Below are 17,464 nucleotides of genomic sequence, written 5' to 3'. Positions count from 1 at the left end.
GCCACCCTTATCCCACAAAAGCTCTTTAACTCCAGCAAAACTCACAAGAAGGCAGGGCAGGGACACACAGGACCTCATTCCATCCACACCTTTACTGTCACAGATGACCACATCACTGTTATGAAATCAGAAAGCTCCAATTCAAAAGACAGTTATTATATTTTGAGTAACATTAATACATTTATTTAATTGTAATTTACTTTTCATTCATAAAAAGGACAAAGCACGGTCCTGCTCTACTCATTTGAAAAAAAAAAAAAAGATAAAAAGTAACTAAAAAAACAGTTCAATATTCATCAGTATCAAATAATAGTAATATCAAGTTTCCTGAAATATAAAGAAACAACAAATATGTCTATCTATATAAACTTTAATTAAGAACCTTGCATTTTAAAACAGATGATACATTAGTTAGTTTTTCTTGACAACAATTTGAAGCTGAAGGTCCCAGTCAAATTTACACAATTATGTGAAACAGAAAAATCTCCAACTATCTGATCAGTATTTGAGACCTACCTCATCTGTGTAGCTGATTTAAAAAAAGAAGTGGCTTTCCTTCCCAGGTCATTTCCATGCAAAAACTAAACAGTTTTGCTTTTTACACCATGTATTAGAAAAGTAAAAGGCAGTCATGCATTTGGCAAAAGTTTTAGCTGTGATTGTAGATTATATAAAAATGAGTCATACTGCAAAAGAACCAAACCAAATGAAACACAATAAAACACATTTTTTTTGTACAGAAGGCTTACAGCGTATTAGTTTCTTATGTATGAAGACAGCTCATTTCTCTTTCAAATAATTATACAATTTATGAAACTCAGTAGTGTTTGACACTTTGACATTCCTCTATAGGGAAGTTATCACTTTCACCTATTTAAAAAATTTTCATCTTGTAACAAATAGATAAAATTAAAGTAAAATAGCATTATTGATATTTCTTAATGAAGGCTCTACACTTTTACATGTAAATATATAGTACAAAATTATACAAATAAAAGAAGGGGGTGTAAATTATTAATAGACCTATTCTTGCTTCATGTAAATATTATTATTATGGACCTCTACAGTATCAGTTCTAAAAAGATAAAATCTATTTCTAAGTAGCTAGCAAGGTTGTGCTAATAAAATATGATTCAAAGCTTGTAATTCTTGAAGCATCAGACATTGCACTATTACTTGAGCCAGCTGATTCAATATCACTGTGTTTCTTCAACATTCACACTCAAACTAAGTCCCAGCACACCATGGAAAATGAAAGGAATGTGCATTTCTTTAACAACTTAAAAAAAACCGAACAAACCAACAAAAAACCCAACACTGAAACACTCTAGACACAGTCAGAACAAAAACATTCTCTATCTCTAATAGAGTTCCCATTTTGCAAAGGCCATAGTAAACATTTAGATTCGACTAACAGTTGGGATCTGACTTTCATGTATTAACACACAGTTGGATCATTCAGTACTCTATCAAATAGGGAGACGGCCTCAGAACTTTAAAACTCTTATTTACAACACTATGAACATTAGAATAATATCAAGTTCTCGAAAAAGCATATAATTCTCCCAAATATACACCTTCACTACAGGAAGGTAACACCTGGCATCTGCAGCATAAAAATGTAAATATAATAATTTTTTTACTGTGCTACTCTGTTTTTGCCATTTATTGTATATCTTTTTCTTTTTTATATTTTAATTATTTTCACTTTAAAAAATAACATACATTTCCTACCATTTCATGGTCCACTTGGCTGACCTTAACATGAACTCCATCTCCAAACTCCAAAGTGTTATATTGCTACCTTAATAATAATAATACTAATAATACTAAATCAAAACCAATACATTACGCTGCTTCCCTGAAAGCTGACATTTCACGCCTAAAATCAGCAACAATGACCATAACGGAATTTTTCAACAGAACTGTTTTAAGAAAAGAATATGGTAAATCTCGTGTCAGTGAAGTACAGGTAAATTCCTTTAAGCTGAGCATGCTATGCATGTCTCGGGTGTCCTGAACATATTTTTTAAAATAAAAAATTCCTTGTCACTGACTTTTATTTCAAGTCCTTCAAATTATATCCAATAGCCTCAAGAAATATAGCTCTAAAAAAATGAAATGTTTTTGCTTTGACTGTCTCTCTAAAAACCAGTAATCCCAATAAATGATGATGGGGCCATTCAAAAATATGCAATACACAAAACATATAGGATAGTACAGACAGACGTAGTACTCTTACATTTATCACATACAATCAACATTTCAATCTCTATTATATTTCACAATTTGTTATTCAAGTTAAAGCACCTACGTATGGTGATTTTACTTTCACTGTACAGCCTATGTTATTGGGTTTTAACACTGTAACTTGCCCCATTGGACCGAATCATGCAACTGTCACAGATCAGCATAAGTGTTTTATAAGGCATATTGGAACAAGTTAAAAATATTTCTTAGCCTTTCAAAAGTTGATTTACTTCATGAAGGAGTTCCTGGATGCCTCAGTCCTCTTAAAGTTCATAGGAAATCGGTAGGGTAATTTATTTTAAAGTGTGATTTATTTGGCTTAGGATGGTGCCACAGGAATCAAAAAGAGTCGTGGTCCTCATCTTCAAAGGGAGTCCTTTGTGTTAGGTGGAGGACAAGGTAAATCCAGCTACATTCAGAATCCCGAGCAGGCGAGGACACCCAGGGTAGGCACCACCAGGACCAGGAGCAGAGTCGGTACTCCAGCAGTGGCACCTGCGCATCGAACAGATAACAACACGGTGTTGGTCCTACCTCAGTATTACTCGCGGCGGGGGGGGAACAACCCTGGATGCAAGCAAGCGAGAACGTGGGGTACAAAGGCTGGAAAACCAGCTGGCGTCTCTCAGCACAGCCCCTACCTGTATCGATAATCTGAAACGGACAAAGAGACTTGCTACAGTACAGCAGAGGACTCGCTCTTTTGTTCTGCAAGAGCTGTTTACGCAGCGTGTTTATACAAGCAGCAAGGCCATTCAGAACACATCAGGGTATTTTGATTTGGCCGGTCCAACAAGCCAGGAGGTTATACCAGGAGGTAAAAGGTCAAAATAAATATTTAAACATGTGAAAACAAAATTAATGGGGTCTTTGAAATGTGACGAAGCAAAGAGACACCTTTGGAAATGTTAATGTTTGTATGATCAGCAATAATCTGAGAGATGTCAAAGAGCCTGGTCCGTTTGTTTACCTGCCAGATTACAAAGTCCAGATGGCTGACTTCTAGCAGTGTGGCATTTACACATTTACATCTCTTAAAGTCACAAGGGTCTTTCTTAAACAAATATTTTAAGACAAAAAATATTAATTGACAGCTTACAAACTTCACATGACTTGATCTGGCAAACAGGCACAAGAATTTCTATTACGTTAAATGGCTTGTGTTGCCATGGTCCCGCTCCCTGTTAAGAAGCATCGACATGAGAAAATGACCCAGCCAAACTGATACTGGTTGGCAGCCTGGCTGTCAGCCTTGGAGGTGGGCCAAAGGAGCTGGAGAACGGTCTATTCTTTCATCACATTGGGCTCATCTAGGTCAGGATGGTAGCGTGTAGGTGGGCAGTGAGGGACCCAGCTTACTGCTCGTCTTGCTGTTGGACACAGACTAAGGACAGAAGTGCTTGCAGCTGGTGGTGATAGTCCTGAGGAGCTGCTGGAACCGACCCACTGGACAGCTCTCCAGCAAATGTTCTTCTGAATGAGGAAAAACCAGACTGAAAAGGTAACACATGAATCGAACAGCACAGATTTCAGCAGGCAGCCCTGTTTTAGCTAACAACAAGCACAGTATGATAAATTGCAAGTATTCTTTCACAGAATTTAAACTCCCAAAAGAGCATTCACATTTTCTCATCAGACCTCTTGCAAGGACAAGTAAATCACATCATCTGGTCCAGCACCATGCAGGCTCCTAGAAAGACAGATCTGTAGGTTTTATGTGTCTGCCACAGAAGTTTCTGCATCTTTCAGGATAAATAAAGAGCTTAATTCTTCATTTTGTGTCTATCTCAAACCTCCTATTAATAAGGTGCTTTATTAATTATAAGTTAGCAAAACAAGATCCTGAATGTGAAAAAAATGCTGGTTTGAAGTGAGAATTTGGCCAAATAAATATTTGTAAGTTACCTTCAAGCATTTATTTCTTACAGTATTTCCTACCCACAACAATAAGGAGAAAGTAAGGAAATTAGACGGAAATGAAACTGACTGATAACAAAAAATATTTTTTATGAAATTTGTAGATTAAGTTCAAATCATTACCCTCTAGAGGTCATCAGCTTATCAGTTAGCTGTGGATATATGGAAGTGATAGTATTTAGTCATTTGTGGTTCCTACATACATAATTGTAGGGATTTTTTCTGATGGGGTTTTCACAATATGTCTCAATACACTGTAGGTTTGACTTCCTTCTGATCAGCATCTTCTCTGATGTACCATACATGTACTATTTGCAATTCCGAGATGAAAGTTTTGTCCTCCAAACAAGTCATGCATAAGGATGCTCCTCCTCTTTGCAGAGTCATTTAAATGAGCCTTCATCTGCAGTTCCCCATATTCATAGCACGTTCTCCTCTCCTCATTTGGCTTTAAACAGCCCCACTCCAAACAATGGCAGTTTTCAGGCAGTTGTTCGAAAAGCCAGTTGGGAGCATATCTCAAACTAGAGCGCTTAGTCTTCTTTCCTCGCTAACTGGCTTATTACAATACTTCCCAACTAAATCCTGAGCATTGGTAGGGTGGGAACAATCATGTTCCACCAGATGTATAGTACATGTGTATCACTGGAGAGAGCTGGGTCTAAAGACACCTTTCATCCAAGATCCCTCTCTCTAGAGAAGGTGTTAGAGGAGTGTGTGCCCTCCCCATCCCAGGAACAGAAGTATGCTTATGAGGCAACGAAATACCACATGGAAGGATGTGCCTACATCTGTTCATATGCACGTATGTACAGCTTCTCACCTACCAAATCTTTTAACAAAAAGCAGACCATAAGCCACTAGCAAACAGAAGGCCTGACTTGTTTACAGTTGGCCTTTAGTAGTGAATTTAAGTGCCATTAGAAAGGCAGATCTGAAAGGCAGTGTCTCCTGACCCATGGATGAAGCTCATGGATGCAGACCCCATCAGGGATATATTCAGAAGGCAGCCTCCAAGATGGAGACACCTATTTCCCCTCCTGTTTCTACCACAGAAGGTGGAAACAAGTATTTCTACATGATCCTGGTTTCTCCATTGTCCCACCAGGGAGAAAGTCCACAGCAGCTGCCATGAAGCCAGAATTTTAGGGCTTTCCCCACAGAATTTATTTTCAATTTCAGCCATATTCCTCTTATTGTCCCTCTTCTTTCTAGGTCCACCACTCTACTCCTCCTGACTCTGGTCCTCACTCACATAACGTCGTTCTGCTGCTGTACTCTCTTCCCTGTCCCCCATACTAAACTCCATCCTTTTCCTCTTGCTTCTGATGCCTCAAACCTCTTCTCTGCTCCCATTCCCATCCTTTCCCCTACTGCTGTCTGAAGTCAAGATTTCTTCCTAAGTCCTTTCTGATATCCAAGCACTTGGAAAACCAAGACAGGAGACCTACCAATCCTTCTTCATCAGCTCAATCCAGCTGTAAAAAGCACATTTTTATGAATAGTACATTTTTCCATAGGAAGCAGTATATCCATCTCAGTGAAAGATAAAATTAAAGAAAATATTGGAAGATTGCTTTTGTAAGTATCCACAAACAGAGGAATTTTATGGTTAAGATGAACAGGAATGTATGTTCAAATATATTCTCATACATAACAACTGCAGATTTTGGCAACTGTGAAAGTACGGGGGTATATTTATCTGTACTTTTTAGTGATTTATGAGACACATTAATCTTTTCTGTAGTCTTTATCCCTAAATATCAAAGTAGTGGTTCTTAATGAATGAAAAATAGCCATAGGAAAAAAAAATCCAGATTTCATATTTAAGAATATCCACAGAAAATGTATTCTGCCTCTGTCAGACCAGGATAATGCAGTTGGAAAGACACAACTAAACTCATATTTTGAATGCTTCTAATGAAGGAAAACATGAAAAAAAGTTTGCCGAGTGAAGTTAAATGATGAACAAGTATGAGGAAATTTTTATTTGCATGTAACTATTCTACAAAGAGAAAGGAATAATAAATCTTCCCCTGAGATGTGCTCACTGGCTCCAGGATTAATAGTTAGCAATTCACCCCATCACAGCAGTTCCTTACAAGGTTTAGGCACTGTTGCAGAGATATGTATAACAGCTCTCCGCAATGAAGCAAATCCTACCCTTAGACGGCACGTTAACAGAACATTAGGAGGACAAATGCACATTAAACAGATCATCTCTTCTTTTTTCTTGTTAGATTACTGACCCGCATGTCAGGAACCATACTTTACTTGAAACACCAGTCACCACTGCATGACAGCCAGTACACTCCTGCAGCTCATGAATGGAAATTAATGTAAAAGTTTTGCCTGAGTACAGACTACAAGATTTAATTCTGTATAGTAATGCAATTGTGATCTGTCAGTTTTAACAATCTTTAGAAACTAGAGAAATGCCAGATAAAGACTTAATGAATGTGTACAAATAAACTCGTAGATGTAAATTAAAACAGAAGGATTATTAAGCTCCTTCTGAAGTCTGGCAAGGTATAAGCTGGGTATATTTAGCACCTAAAGATTCATTCTCTCCTCAGTGTTATAATGTGTGATCTCTCCTCTCAACCAGCATCTTGCATATCCAGTGTGCACGCAATTGCAAACTACGGTCATCAAAGTCAAAGCCAAGACCAAATCAGTATCACATGACCTAACTACCACTCTAATACACCATGTGTGGACTTCATATCAAGAGTCCTCATTTCTTTCAAATAAACAATGAAACGCACACCTTAAATTTGTGGGTTTTTTTTTCCAACAGCCCCCAGCAAAAGAAGTTGTGAAATCTTGCTATATTCCCATAGGACCTTGCTACTGTCTGATATAGTTCATGTAGTTGATATTTTTAAGCCTAGGACTAAAGCATCTACAGAAACATCTACTCAGAATGTAGCTTAAAATTGAATACAATTTGTAGGAGATGCATGCAGTTAACCTAACTTTTTTTCCTGCCTCCTGTTCTCAGCAGCTTTTCTCACAAGTGGTTGTTTATCTGAGTAAATGAAGAGAACAACTGCTGGATGGGCTTTTCTTCAGCAAGATCTTTACATATCACAGGAACTCTTGGTAACATCCCACTAATCCACAGCTTTCTACTCGTATTTTAAGTTCTGTGTTGCCATCTCAATCACATAAAGTCTAGGATGAAATATTTTACACTTCTGAATAAAGATCCTGGATTTTACTGACATCTTGAACAGTATGCAACGTTTTTCCAATTATATTCAAAAGTAATGAAATCAATTTAATGCCTAAATGAAACAGGCATTAAAACAATTCAGACTTTGACATATTTCCCAAGCCTTTGTAACAATTTGTTATTAAAAATACGTCACTATTTTCTTTAAATGTTACTTATCTTTAAGATATGACATTTTTGGCCCTTTTCCCAACATCAGTATCTTTTTTACAGGATTGTAAAAAAAAAAAATCTAGAGGCCTGTTTAGAAATCCTATTTTCATCAGATCTGTGAACCAGGAAATTAGTTACTGGTCATCTGTGAAGCTGTCATACATGAATAACTTCTCTTGCTCAGTGGGAAAGTGTTTGCGCTGCCAACATACACAAACTTCAAGCTATTCCTCAGCTAATCATGAGCTGATCCTGTTATGGCAAAACTCTTTCTCTGCTTTTGTTGTCAGGAAAGATTGTTTAAGAATTAATTTGTATTAAATGACATCAGTTTTCATAGCTCCAGGTACTGAACATCAAGGGGGATGTCTACATGACTGCTCTAGTTTGAGAAGGAGTGTGTTTTCAAATGAGTCTCTCAGCTGTCCCCGTTACTGGGGTTTATTTTGCACTGTGGAGCTGTCTTGGATACCCTGTGCAGGACCAGATGAGAGGTAGTCCAAAGTAAAACCTGACTTGAGCATATGGTGTGGAGCTGGATCCTCAACGACGCTGTTTCTCTCTAGAGATCCACTCCTCTCGTGCTGCACAAATTGTTCACGTGGATGCAGACTGGCTACATGAATGATACAGCTGCTGCAACACATTTTTCATGACACAAGCTATCATACATTTAGTAAGAGTAAGGAAAAGAGAAATTTTTCTTACCAGGACTGGTATTTTATATAATTCATAAAGGATTTAAGTTTGTAATGTAAATTTTGTAACTTGTTAAGAAAGGAGTCTGCCTTTGTGTCTGTTTTACAAAATAGATTTCTTTTTTCTGAAAGAATGGCCAAACTCCTACCCATTTTCCTGTAAATAATATTCTCCTTTTGGTCCAGAACCCAAAACTCATCTTCCACCAGGACTGTCTGTTTTATAGCTCTCCTTTTTATTTTAAGAAACGTAAATGCAAAGCCTTCTCATATTCTGTTCCTCCTTCCTTCTAACTAAGCTCAGCACTTCTCTGGGAAAAAATTGAGCCACCTGAAAAAAAAAGGGATTTTTGCCTGCTCTGTTAGTTTCTTTAGCAACTATTAAGGCTTCATTAATATCTGGTTTTTGAGTGTTTTCATATTTACCCAGGTAGAACAGAAAAGCAGGAAGGGAGAAAATGTAATTTCTTCAAGTTAAACTAAACTGCATAAAATAAGTAGGTGGGTTTGTAGTTCTGTCAACTGGCATTTGAAAAGAAATTCCACTTATCCCAGCTGGAAATATTGTTTTCATGAAAGACTACTGCAAAAGAAATGGGTAGTATCAGCTGACATGATTTAAATTCTGCTATCCCTATTCATGCTAAATGGAAAATAACTGAACTAATTAGAATATGCTTATCTTGCATCACTGGCATCATTGCTAAGTCATGGGTCCAACTTTCCCTTGTCTAGGAATACCTTTGCTTAGGCACGAGGAAATTTTCCTTTTGCCTGTGCCATAAACCTTTCAAGAAAGGTGCTATGGAGTAAATTCACAAGCCTGTGAATGACTGTTCTGCAGCAGAGTAGATGTATAGGATGGCAATAATGCTGTCTGTGCATCTGCCCATGCTTTGTGCCGTGTTAAAGTTTGTTGTGCACCTGCAGAACAGCTTTAAACCTATTGTAAGAAAAAGGGAGAGAACTTTAAATACATATTTGAAGGGCTGCTGATGGTCCGGGTGGTTTGTCCACCCCACAATGTTAATTCTGTCTTCTCCTAATTGAAAATCCATATGTCAGAGCCAAGTAAACGTTTTGTTTTGTTCGGGCAATGGCATCTGGCATGTTGGCAGTGTCGGCAGGCAGCTGCTAGGGCTTCTTTGCCATTGACTCTGGCCCTGCTACAGACCTGGGCTGCCAAAATGAAAAGATGCCTTGGACTATGAGGAAAACGAGATACTTTTCAGTCGGTGGGCCACTACTTAACTCTCAATAAATGTAAATTATTTCTCAGCTACCTCTTCCCCTTCACATACATTACTGTTCATTACATATTCTTTTGCATGGAGAGTTAAGTAGAAGACCACAGGTAATATTTTTTAAATGTACTCTTTTAAAGCAGTATACTCAACAAATAATAGCAAGAACACTCTATGGGGTCCTTCTGTGACCCAGGCAACAGCTGTAATTGTACTTCAATGCATTTTGGGAGTTTCAGGATTGCTTACGTGACCTAAAGGCTTGTCATACTTCTCAGCACCTGTCCTGTCTCTCCAGTTGTGAGTGGTCACTCCAGACAAACTGGCTCACCAGCAGCACCAGGAGTACTGGCAGGCCAAGTAAGGCTGAATCATGTGCTCAGCTGGGACGAGGTGCTCACTGCTGGAAACTGCCTGCTGAAGCCGCAGGAGGAGCTTGGAGCCAGTTTTGGTAGCTCATCCCTAGAGAAAAGCTTATCTCTGATTACACTGATTGTCTGGTGTGGCAAAACACTTAGCTGTGAATGTTCCCACATAAATGTATTCTGCATTGCCTCAGAAATTATGGTTGCTAGTCATTCAGAGGAATTTGATCATCCTCTGAGAGAGTCATTGACAGGTTTTTCACCAAAAAGGGATAATTTTTCAGGAAAAAAATGGGAGGCCAGAAGAGAAATTTTCATTGTAACCCTGAAAAGAAGAAACAGGACAGTTCTTCTTTGGCCAGCTGGCATGTCTGGGGATTTCTGGGTGAGGAACCTCCTCCTCCTTGTTCAAGAAAATAGGGATTTGTGAATGTTTTTTACAAATAAATTCACCCCACATATACACCAGATGTGTCACTCCTTTTCACTTGCAAATAGTCTACATTTAAACAACCGTATGGTACAATGGGCAAACAGTAGAAACTCTTCAGGTGCAAAATGGTGGTGAGTTAATGGGAAAAATACTATAGTTTTGGAATTTCTCTGTTCTTGGGAACAAATGTGGCACATATAAATACTGAGGTACATTAAAAGCCTGTCTTAAAAATCTTCATCTTTCAGCCTGGAAGCCTGGCTCACGCATCAGAAGATGAAGAAGGATGCCCTCAGCTTCTACAAGAGCAGAAGCGCCCAGTCTCAACGGGCTGATTGACAGTGCTTGCTTCATGGCAGGGAACGGCCACCATCCCTCTGCAGCACACAACGACACTTGCACAGCACGTACAGTACGGAGCAGATCTCACCCTCATGGAACTGGCCACGTGCTACGCAGTCTTCACGTACAGGTAAGTCCCATCCCCGTGCAGCTCTTGAGAAAGAGGGAAGTGAAGGGCAGCCTCCCTCCCTCTGCTCCCTGAGCGCAGCGGCACAGCGAGCAGGGAGACAAACAGCGGGAACAGGACTCACCCAGGGCTGGGGAGCAGCGTGGCAAACATGCAGCAGAATCAACTAGTGGACTGAGAAGCAGCAAAGAAAACAAGTTAGTCCAACAGGCCAGCTCAGCTTAAATTTAGCCTTGCTATTCAGCAAGGCATAAAAACTCTTAAATTGGGCATGAAAGTTACTGCAGAAAGGAAGAAAGCAAACAGCTGGCCGAGCATGTGCCTTCCCAGAACAAAATAACGTAATTTTTACTGATAAGGATATACTTTGAAGAATTGGGTACTGTTAAACCAGAAAGGTCAATACAATTTTCCAAGGTAGCTGGGTAGCAGGATCTCTGGTAAACAAGACAGATGGGAATAGGCAGGATAAAGCATCTTAGAGGGCTGCATAGGCTGCATAAACCAGAGAAAAGGTGCACTGGTTAATATGGAACCTTTACTGGGAATGCTCCAGTTTGTACAGTTCCAAAAAAACATAAAATAAAAGGAGAAACAGATGAAGATAGAAACTAGCAAGAACACACACAAAAAAAGAGAGCAGGGTGTTAGTGTAGAAATTGTTCCTAGTTTGATACATGTGTTGGCAACTCCATTTGGCTTTCTAACAAAGTGATTTTTAGATCATGAGGACTTTGCAGGTACATGCAGAAAAGGCTGTGATTAGTACCACGTTCCCCTCCAGCTGAGCACATCATTTTACATTTTAGTGTCCTGATACAGAAGTACTAACAGCCATTGTAACTGAGTGCAAACGCTTCGTTTAAAGCCAGATAAAGCTTTTTACCTCCATACCGTGTAATGTCAGAAAAAGATCTGAAACAACCCATCACTGGGTTCTATTATTATAGAAAAAAATAACTTAGAAATTCATGAAATACTTGTTTTAGGGAGAGAAAGACAAAACCTTCTTATGTAGAGGTAAATGAGGGAAACTTTTTTTACAGATAATATCTAAATGAGCCAGCGAGGCCTAAACCCAGCTTTAAACAGCTGCTCATCTGTTCAGATGAGTGACTTATCCTGCCACATTAAATTCTACATTTCACTTATTTCTGCTCTGCAGTATTAGAAAATAATGCTGTTACAGAACTTAAGCACAGAAAGGATTGTTATTTTTTTTAATATATATCCTATATTATCTAAATACTGCCTCACATACAATACAGTTTAAGTAGCCTTTTACTTAGTTTCTCCTCTACTGAGCCCACGCAGACGGAGTTTTCTAAAACACACCTTCTAAAATGGCTCACAGCCTTGATTTAAAAACACCAGGAGTTGAAAAGTAAAAACTCAAGCAGATGTTCATGCTTCTGGAGAAGAAACTTTCAAATTGATCTTCTGTTAGAATTTCTCTCCTGATAAAGTTCTTACTTCAGGCACTCTATAGCTAGAGCCACAAGCACCAAATTTGATACTATGAAACTTTCACATGAACTTAGATGAAGGATCCTTCTGACATTTCCTACTTTGACAGAAGTAATATTCCTCCTTCTCTTCCCACTGGCTTAATATAATTGTGTTGAGCAGGCACAGAAGACAGACCAGGTAGCACTCTTCCAATGTCTACTTCTAAGAACTCTGTTGTCAACTCTCCATCTATTGCTTCCACGAACAGGCTTTAGAAATGAAAAGTGAAAGTGAAAGTAAAATATATGGTATTAATCTTTAAAGGCAAGAACATTTTGATCTTGAAGTCCTTCAAGTATTCTGAAAAAGGCATGGAGAATTTCAGTATGCAATAAGATGTACTATTTAATATATCTATGTAAAGAAGGCAAAAATACACACAAGCGTTTCCTATATGGTCACTGGCACTTAAAAGATATGTTTGAGTTAGCAAATATGTGATTTTATCTGCTCTTTATATCTGTAGTAACAAATAAATCTATATATGAATACAACCCTGCCAAATAATCACAGTACCAACTGTGTTTCTAATGGAACATTTATCATTTAATGTACTGTCAGTAGATCTGAAGTTTGGAAGTTACACAGTTCGCAGGAGCACAAAACGCCTGGTTGTACCTGGTTGTACTTCTGGGGCTGTCTAGTCTGACCTCCCACTCATATCAGGACTGTCACCAACACTGGATGTCATCTGCTCCAGCTTTGCCTAGCTGAGTCACAGAAATCTCCGAAGATAAAAACTGCACAGCCTCTCTGGGTAACCTGCTCCAGTGCTGCACTACCCTCTAGGTGAAATTTTTCCTAATGTCCAGCCTGAACCTCCCAAATCGCAATTTCTGGCCACTGCCCTGTATTATATCATCTGCCATTATCAAGACTTTGGATTCATCTTCTTTGTAACTGCTCTTTATACAGTTCTGTATTTCTGTTAGATCATCCCTCTCCACCACACTAAACCTTGGTGTTTATTAAAGGAACTAGACTCTGTGACACTTCTTTAATACTAAACTAAAGAGCTGCGCACCTTCCTTACTACCAAAGAGTGTTTCCGAAGTCCCTTGGACTTTGCCACTGAAGTAACTGGAAAACTATCACTGCTGCCTTTGTCAGAGAGTCACTGGATTTTGTTCTCTTAAGAGAGATTTCATCAAAGGGTGTGTTACAGCAGACATCTAACCTAGGACTTCTGAATCACTCTCCTCGCTAAGAAGAAAAGGAGTCTGGCTAGGTTAGGTGCATAAAACTGAGAGGTATGAGTACACCACCACTCAAAGGCACCCAGAAAAAGTAAGATAGATTGTTAACCACTGAAGTGAAAAATACCACAAGGATTTGAATAATGCAGTTCCATGGCTTGCTACTGAAAATTAAAACACATAAGAATTGTCATGACTAGAAAGTATTCCCTTCATGCCTTCACCCCTGTGATCACGTCTGCAATCCTGTCTAGATTATTAAGGGGAAAAAATTAGTGAGATGAGTCTTCCAACGATTACTTTAAATCCCTCTAAACACTACTTGGCTGGCTTTGATTTCTCAAAGCAATTAAAAATACTGTATAAATATGGTTCAATAGTTAAATGTCCTACCAAGAGGTGAAAGCAGAATATGCATTTGTATTAAATTAAATCCTTATGCATCAAAGGGATTACACTATTAAAGCAAAATACTAATCTTGGCATTCACTCTATAAGCTATGGGATGTTTTCTGTGATATTCTTTTTTGCTATGTTGCTACATTTAGGCATAAGAGAGTTTAATTATCTTTTGGATTTTTTCCGTCTTCTTCTAATGGTAGAATACAATGAATATAAAATACCAAGCATTTTGTTTCATAAAAGTGAAAGAGTATGGTGTTCCTGTGTTGGTGTAATAAAGAAACTGAAAATACCTCTATGATATATCTCAACAACTGGATAAATCAATGGAGAAGAATAGTTCAGCCAAACTGAATTTGAATGCCAGACCTTTAATTCATTGATGAATTGATGGTCCTATTGAAACAGTGGCAATCAAAACCTTGCTTAAAAAAGGTATTTCTAACTGCACAGTGAACCAAAATTTATTTTTCTTCTTCTCCTTAAATATTTTCAAAGTCAGTCATTGTTTGGTGGGTAACATCCAAACTGCTCAAAACAGTAAAGACAGTATTTAAGGGTTTCAGAAGAAGAACTAATCCTTTGTCCACCAACTAAATATTATTCAGGCATTTTATAGTACACTTTCCTGAAGCTGGGAGTATACAGTCAGCTTTAGCGAGTCAGACCAAAGGCCTGTCTAGCTCAGGATACACTCCAACTCAGGATCCAACAGTGGTCTGCAACAGATGCAGTGGAAAGGAAAAAAAAATCATGGCATGCACGGTATGACTTTCCTCTTACATTCTTTCCCACTTGTGTTGAAAGAGCTCCTGAGCTACTTTGTAGCTTCTGTTCAGTAGCCCCTGAGTCAAAGCCTGCATATAGGACATTACAGTTTTAAATAAGGGCTGACAGACCAAGCCTCTATTTATAACTTTGTCCTGCACAACATTCTGTCACAGGAAGTTCCACAACTTAATTTTGTGCCATGCAAAAGAGTATTACTTTGATAGTTTTCAATCTGCTGCCTGCCAATTTTACTGAGTACCTTCATTCTCATAATGTGAAGAAAAGTGAATAATCTTTTCCTACTTACCTCCTCCTATTATTCATGACTACCCTACTAGCCATCCTTACTCTAGCTGAAGGCTGCTTGCCTCTCTTGCACGCCACACCCAGAATTCACTCCATAGCTGCGGTACTCTCGCTGATTTTCTCTATACTTTTATAGTATCTTCCTTTAGTATCTTTTAGTATCTTCAGTATCTTTACTTTCTGAGATCCAACAAGAATATATGTTTTCCATGGCAGCCACACCTTCCTATAGCATTCTTGCAAGCTTGGGGATAGCCAGCAAAACCTCCAACATGTAACAAGTTAAAACATGTAACAAGGTACACGAAGTTGCCATAGATTTATTTTTTGCTAATGTTTAAAGGCACCGCGGAGTTCTCATGCCTTCATGTGACCGAGCAATAGCCCTCAGTGCGGATTTTGCAGGAAATTCCCAAGCTCACACAGACAGGCATGTAGCAACTCAGACTGGAGATGAAAGCAGGAGGAAGTTACAGTCCTTTTCAAGACAGTGGCCATTTTCTCTGTTTTCTGATGTATAGCAGCTATGGATTGCTGTCTTGTCAGTACTCTCTCATAATGAGTAACCTATCCTGCTCTTGTTTTGTGTGATACTGTTCTCTTAAACCTCTGTTGTGTTCTAAATCCATGTACACGCACATCCGATTTCTAGCTATAAAGCCTGTCAACCACCACTACACAGCTTAGTTACAAGCCTTATGGCTAAAAATGAAATTTTGTTGTATTCACACTTTATGTGTATCCAGGCTTTCCCATATAAATAAACATAAATGACAAAATAAACAGCACTGGGATTATCATAGGATAATGCAGACTAAGAAAACGTAACTAGATATGAAAATGTTTCTGCAGTCTGTCCTACTGTTGAGTTCGAATACAAGAAAAAGAGAAGAAATTGAAATTAAGGAGAATATGGCTTTTCAAGAAAATGCTTGTTCTAGCACTGAATATGTTGTAATGCATAGAATTGTCAAACCTTAGTGCTCAAAGTAAGGCTTGGAAGGCGGCAGTACCAATAAATTAGAACTCTGATGAAATGAAACGTGATGATGAAGGAAAATCAAGAGAAATACCAGAGAACCGAGTATGTTGTTTTAAGCAGATTTATGTACTAGGTTAGAGGGTATTCTGAGTATTTTCTACTTAATTTTCAAGCCATGAGACAACAGCCAAATGCATTGTGAAAATTACAGCTCTTGTAGAGGAGAGCTCTTTTGGAAATGTATTTTTAGTTTAGTAGAAGCTTTTTGTTACATTCTTGTCACAGATGCATAAGTTCCAAGATCAGTAATAGGACTGTCATGCCAGTTAGAGGACTGTTTTCATCAGCATTCCTTATGATTTTTACCTGTGTTCTCCTCTTTTCTTATTACTACAACCATCTTTGCAACAGATGGACATTTTCAAATTATGATCAAAAGATTTTGATTATACCACATGAAAAGTGAATGATCACCTGATTTACTTGGTACTAATATGTGCAATAAATATTAATGTCCCTTTAAATAATAATAAAAAAAGAAATTAAAATATAAAATAATTTAAATGTTTGTATGAGTTACTACAGGCAAAAATTTTGCATTTTCCTTTGAAAAAGCTATGCTTCAAAGTAAATACTTTTTCAGGATCCTAAAACAGGCCTCTGGCAAATGAAATACATACGCCCATATATATGTGTGCAGTGAACACAGAGAAGCTGTAATTTTGTTCTCTTGCTATAAGCATATACAACACAAATTATTCTTTGTCCATGTCACTATTTAAACTGAGACATTAACCTGATTTCATATTTGAAGGTGAAGGTGCATGGTATCTTAATTTTTTCACAATATTTTCCCAAATCAGAAGTTACCTTCCCCTCTCCCGCACCCTTGATGAAATTTTAAAATTTGAGAGCTTGATTCTATTTTTCCTTACTCTGGCATAAATTAATTGCACTGAGGCCAGTGCAGTTACACAAGTGAAGTGAGAAAAGAACTAAGCACCATATGGTTTTAGTTCCTACCGATTGCACGATTGCTTTGATTACATTAATATTAGCATTATGACAAAGCACTGCAATCCAAAAAGCATGCAAGAGACAAAAAAAAATCTCAGCCTTTAATATATTTCAAAGAAAACAGATAAGCCTGTTATTAGTCCCTGAAATGGACTCCTTTGGTTAAACAAGTAGTTCCAACCTTCAACTGGTTGTTGTATCTCAAGAATGAATTTTAAATTGTGTAGCTCATTAATTTACTATAATGGGCTTGAAAAATATCCCTAAACCCCTAACTGTACAACAGGCACTGGCCAATAAAATACAACAGTCATGACTGTATTTTACATCGATTATAGCTCTATGCTGAAATGCAGCTCAGCATACATACAGTGAGTGATTTTATGATAAGCACTTATATTTCAAGAAGTTCACTAAAAAGAAATGCATGTGAGATGGCTGTGTTGTTTGGTAAATTTCCTTTATATCATTCTCAACTAAAACACTGTATCCCATAGGAAGCTGACTGGTTATA

At 38.0% G+C, this 17,464-nt stretch overlaps 1 protein-coding gene across 1 annotated transcript in view; it reads right to left on the bottom strand.

Moving 5' to 3' along the window:
* Window positions 1–2,647: 2,647 nt before the first annotated feature.
* CNTN1 (contactin 1) overlaps window positions 2,648–17,464 on the bottom strand; it is a 100,334-nt gene continuing 85,517 nt past the window's right edge. The window contains exon 22 of the mRNA XM_075491598.1: window positions 2,648–2,745. Within this exon, the coding sequence (XP_075347713.1) occupies window positions 2,666–2,745 (80 nt within the window). The 3' untranslated portion in view covers window positions 2,648–2,665. The remainder of the gene's footprint in view (window positions 2,746–17,464) is intronic.

The sequence above is a fragment of the Mycteria americana genome, chromosome 1 (assembly GCF_035582795.1).
Source record: "Mycteria americana isolate JAX WOST 10 ecotype Jacksonville Zoo and Gardens chromosome 1, USCA_MyAme_1.0, whole genome shotgun sequence".
Classification (NCBI taxonomy): Eukaryota; Metazoa; Chordata; class Aves; order Ciconiiformes; family Ciconiidae; genus Mycteria; species Mycteria americana.
Note: the sequence above shows the minus strand (reverse complement) of the source record. Positions and strands in the feature narration are given on the sequence as shown.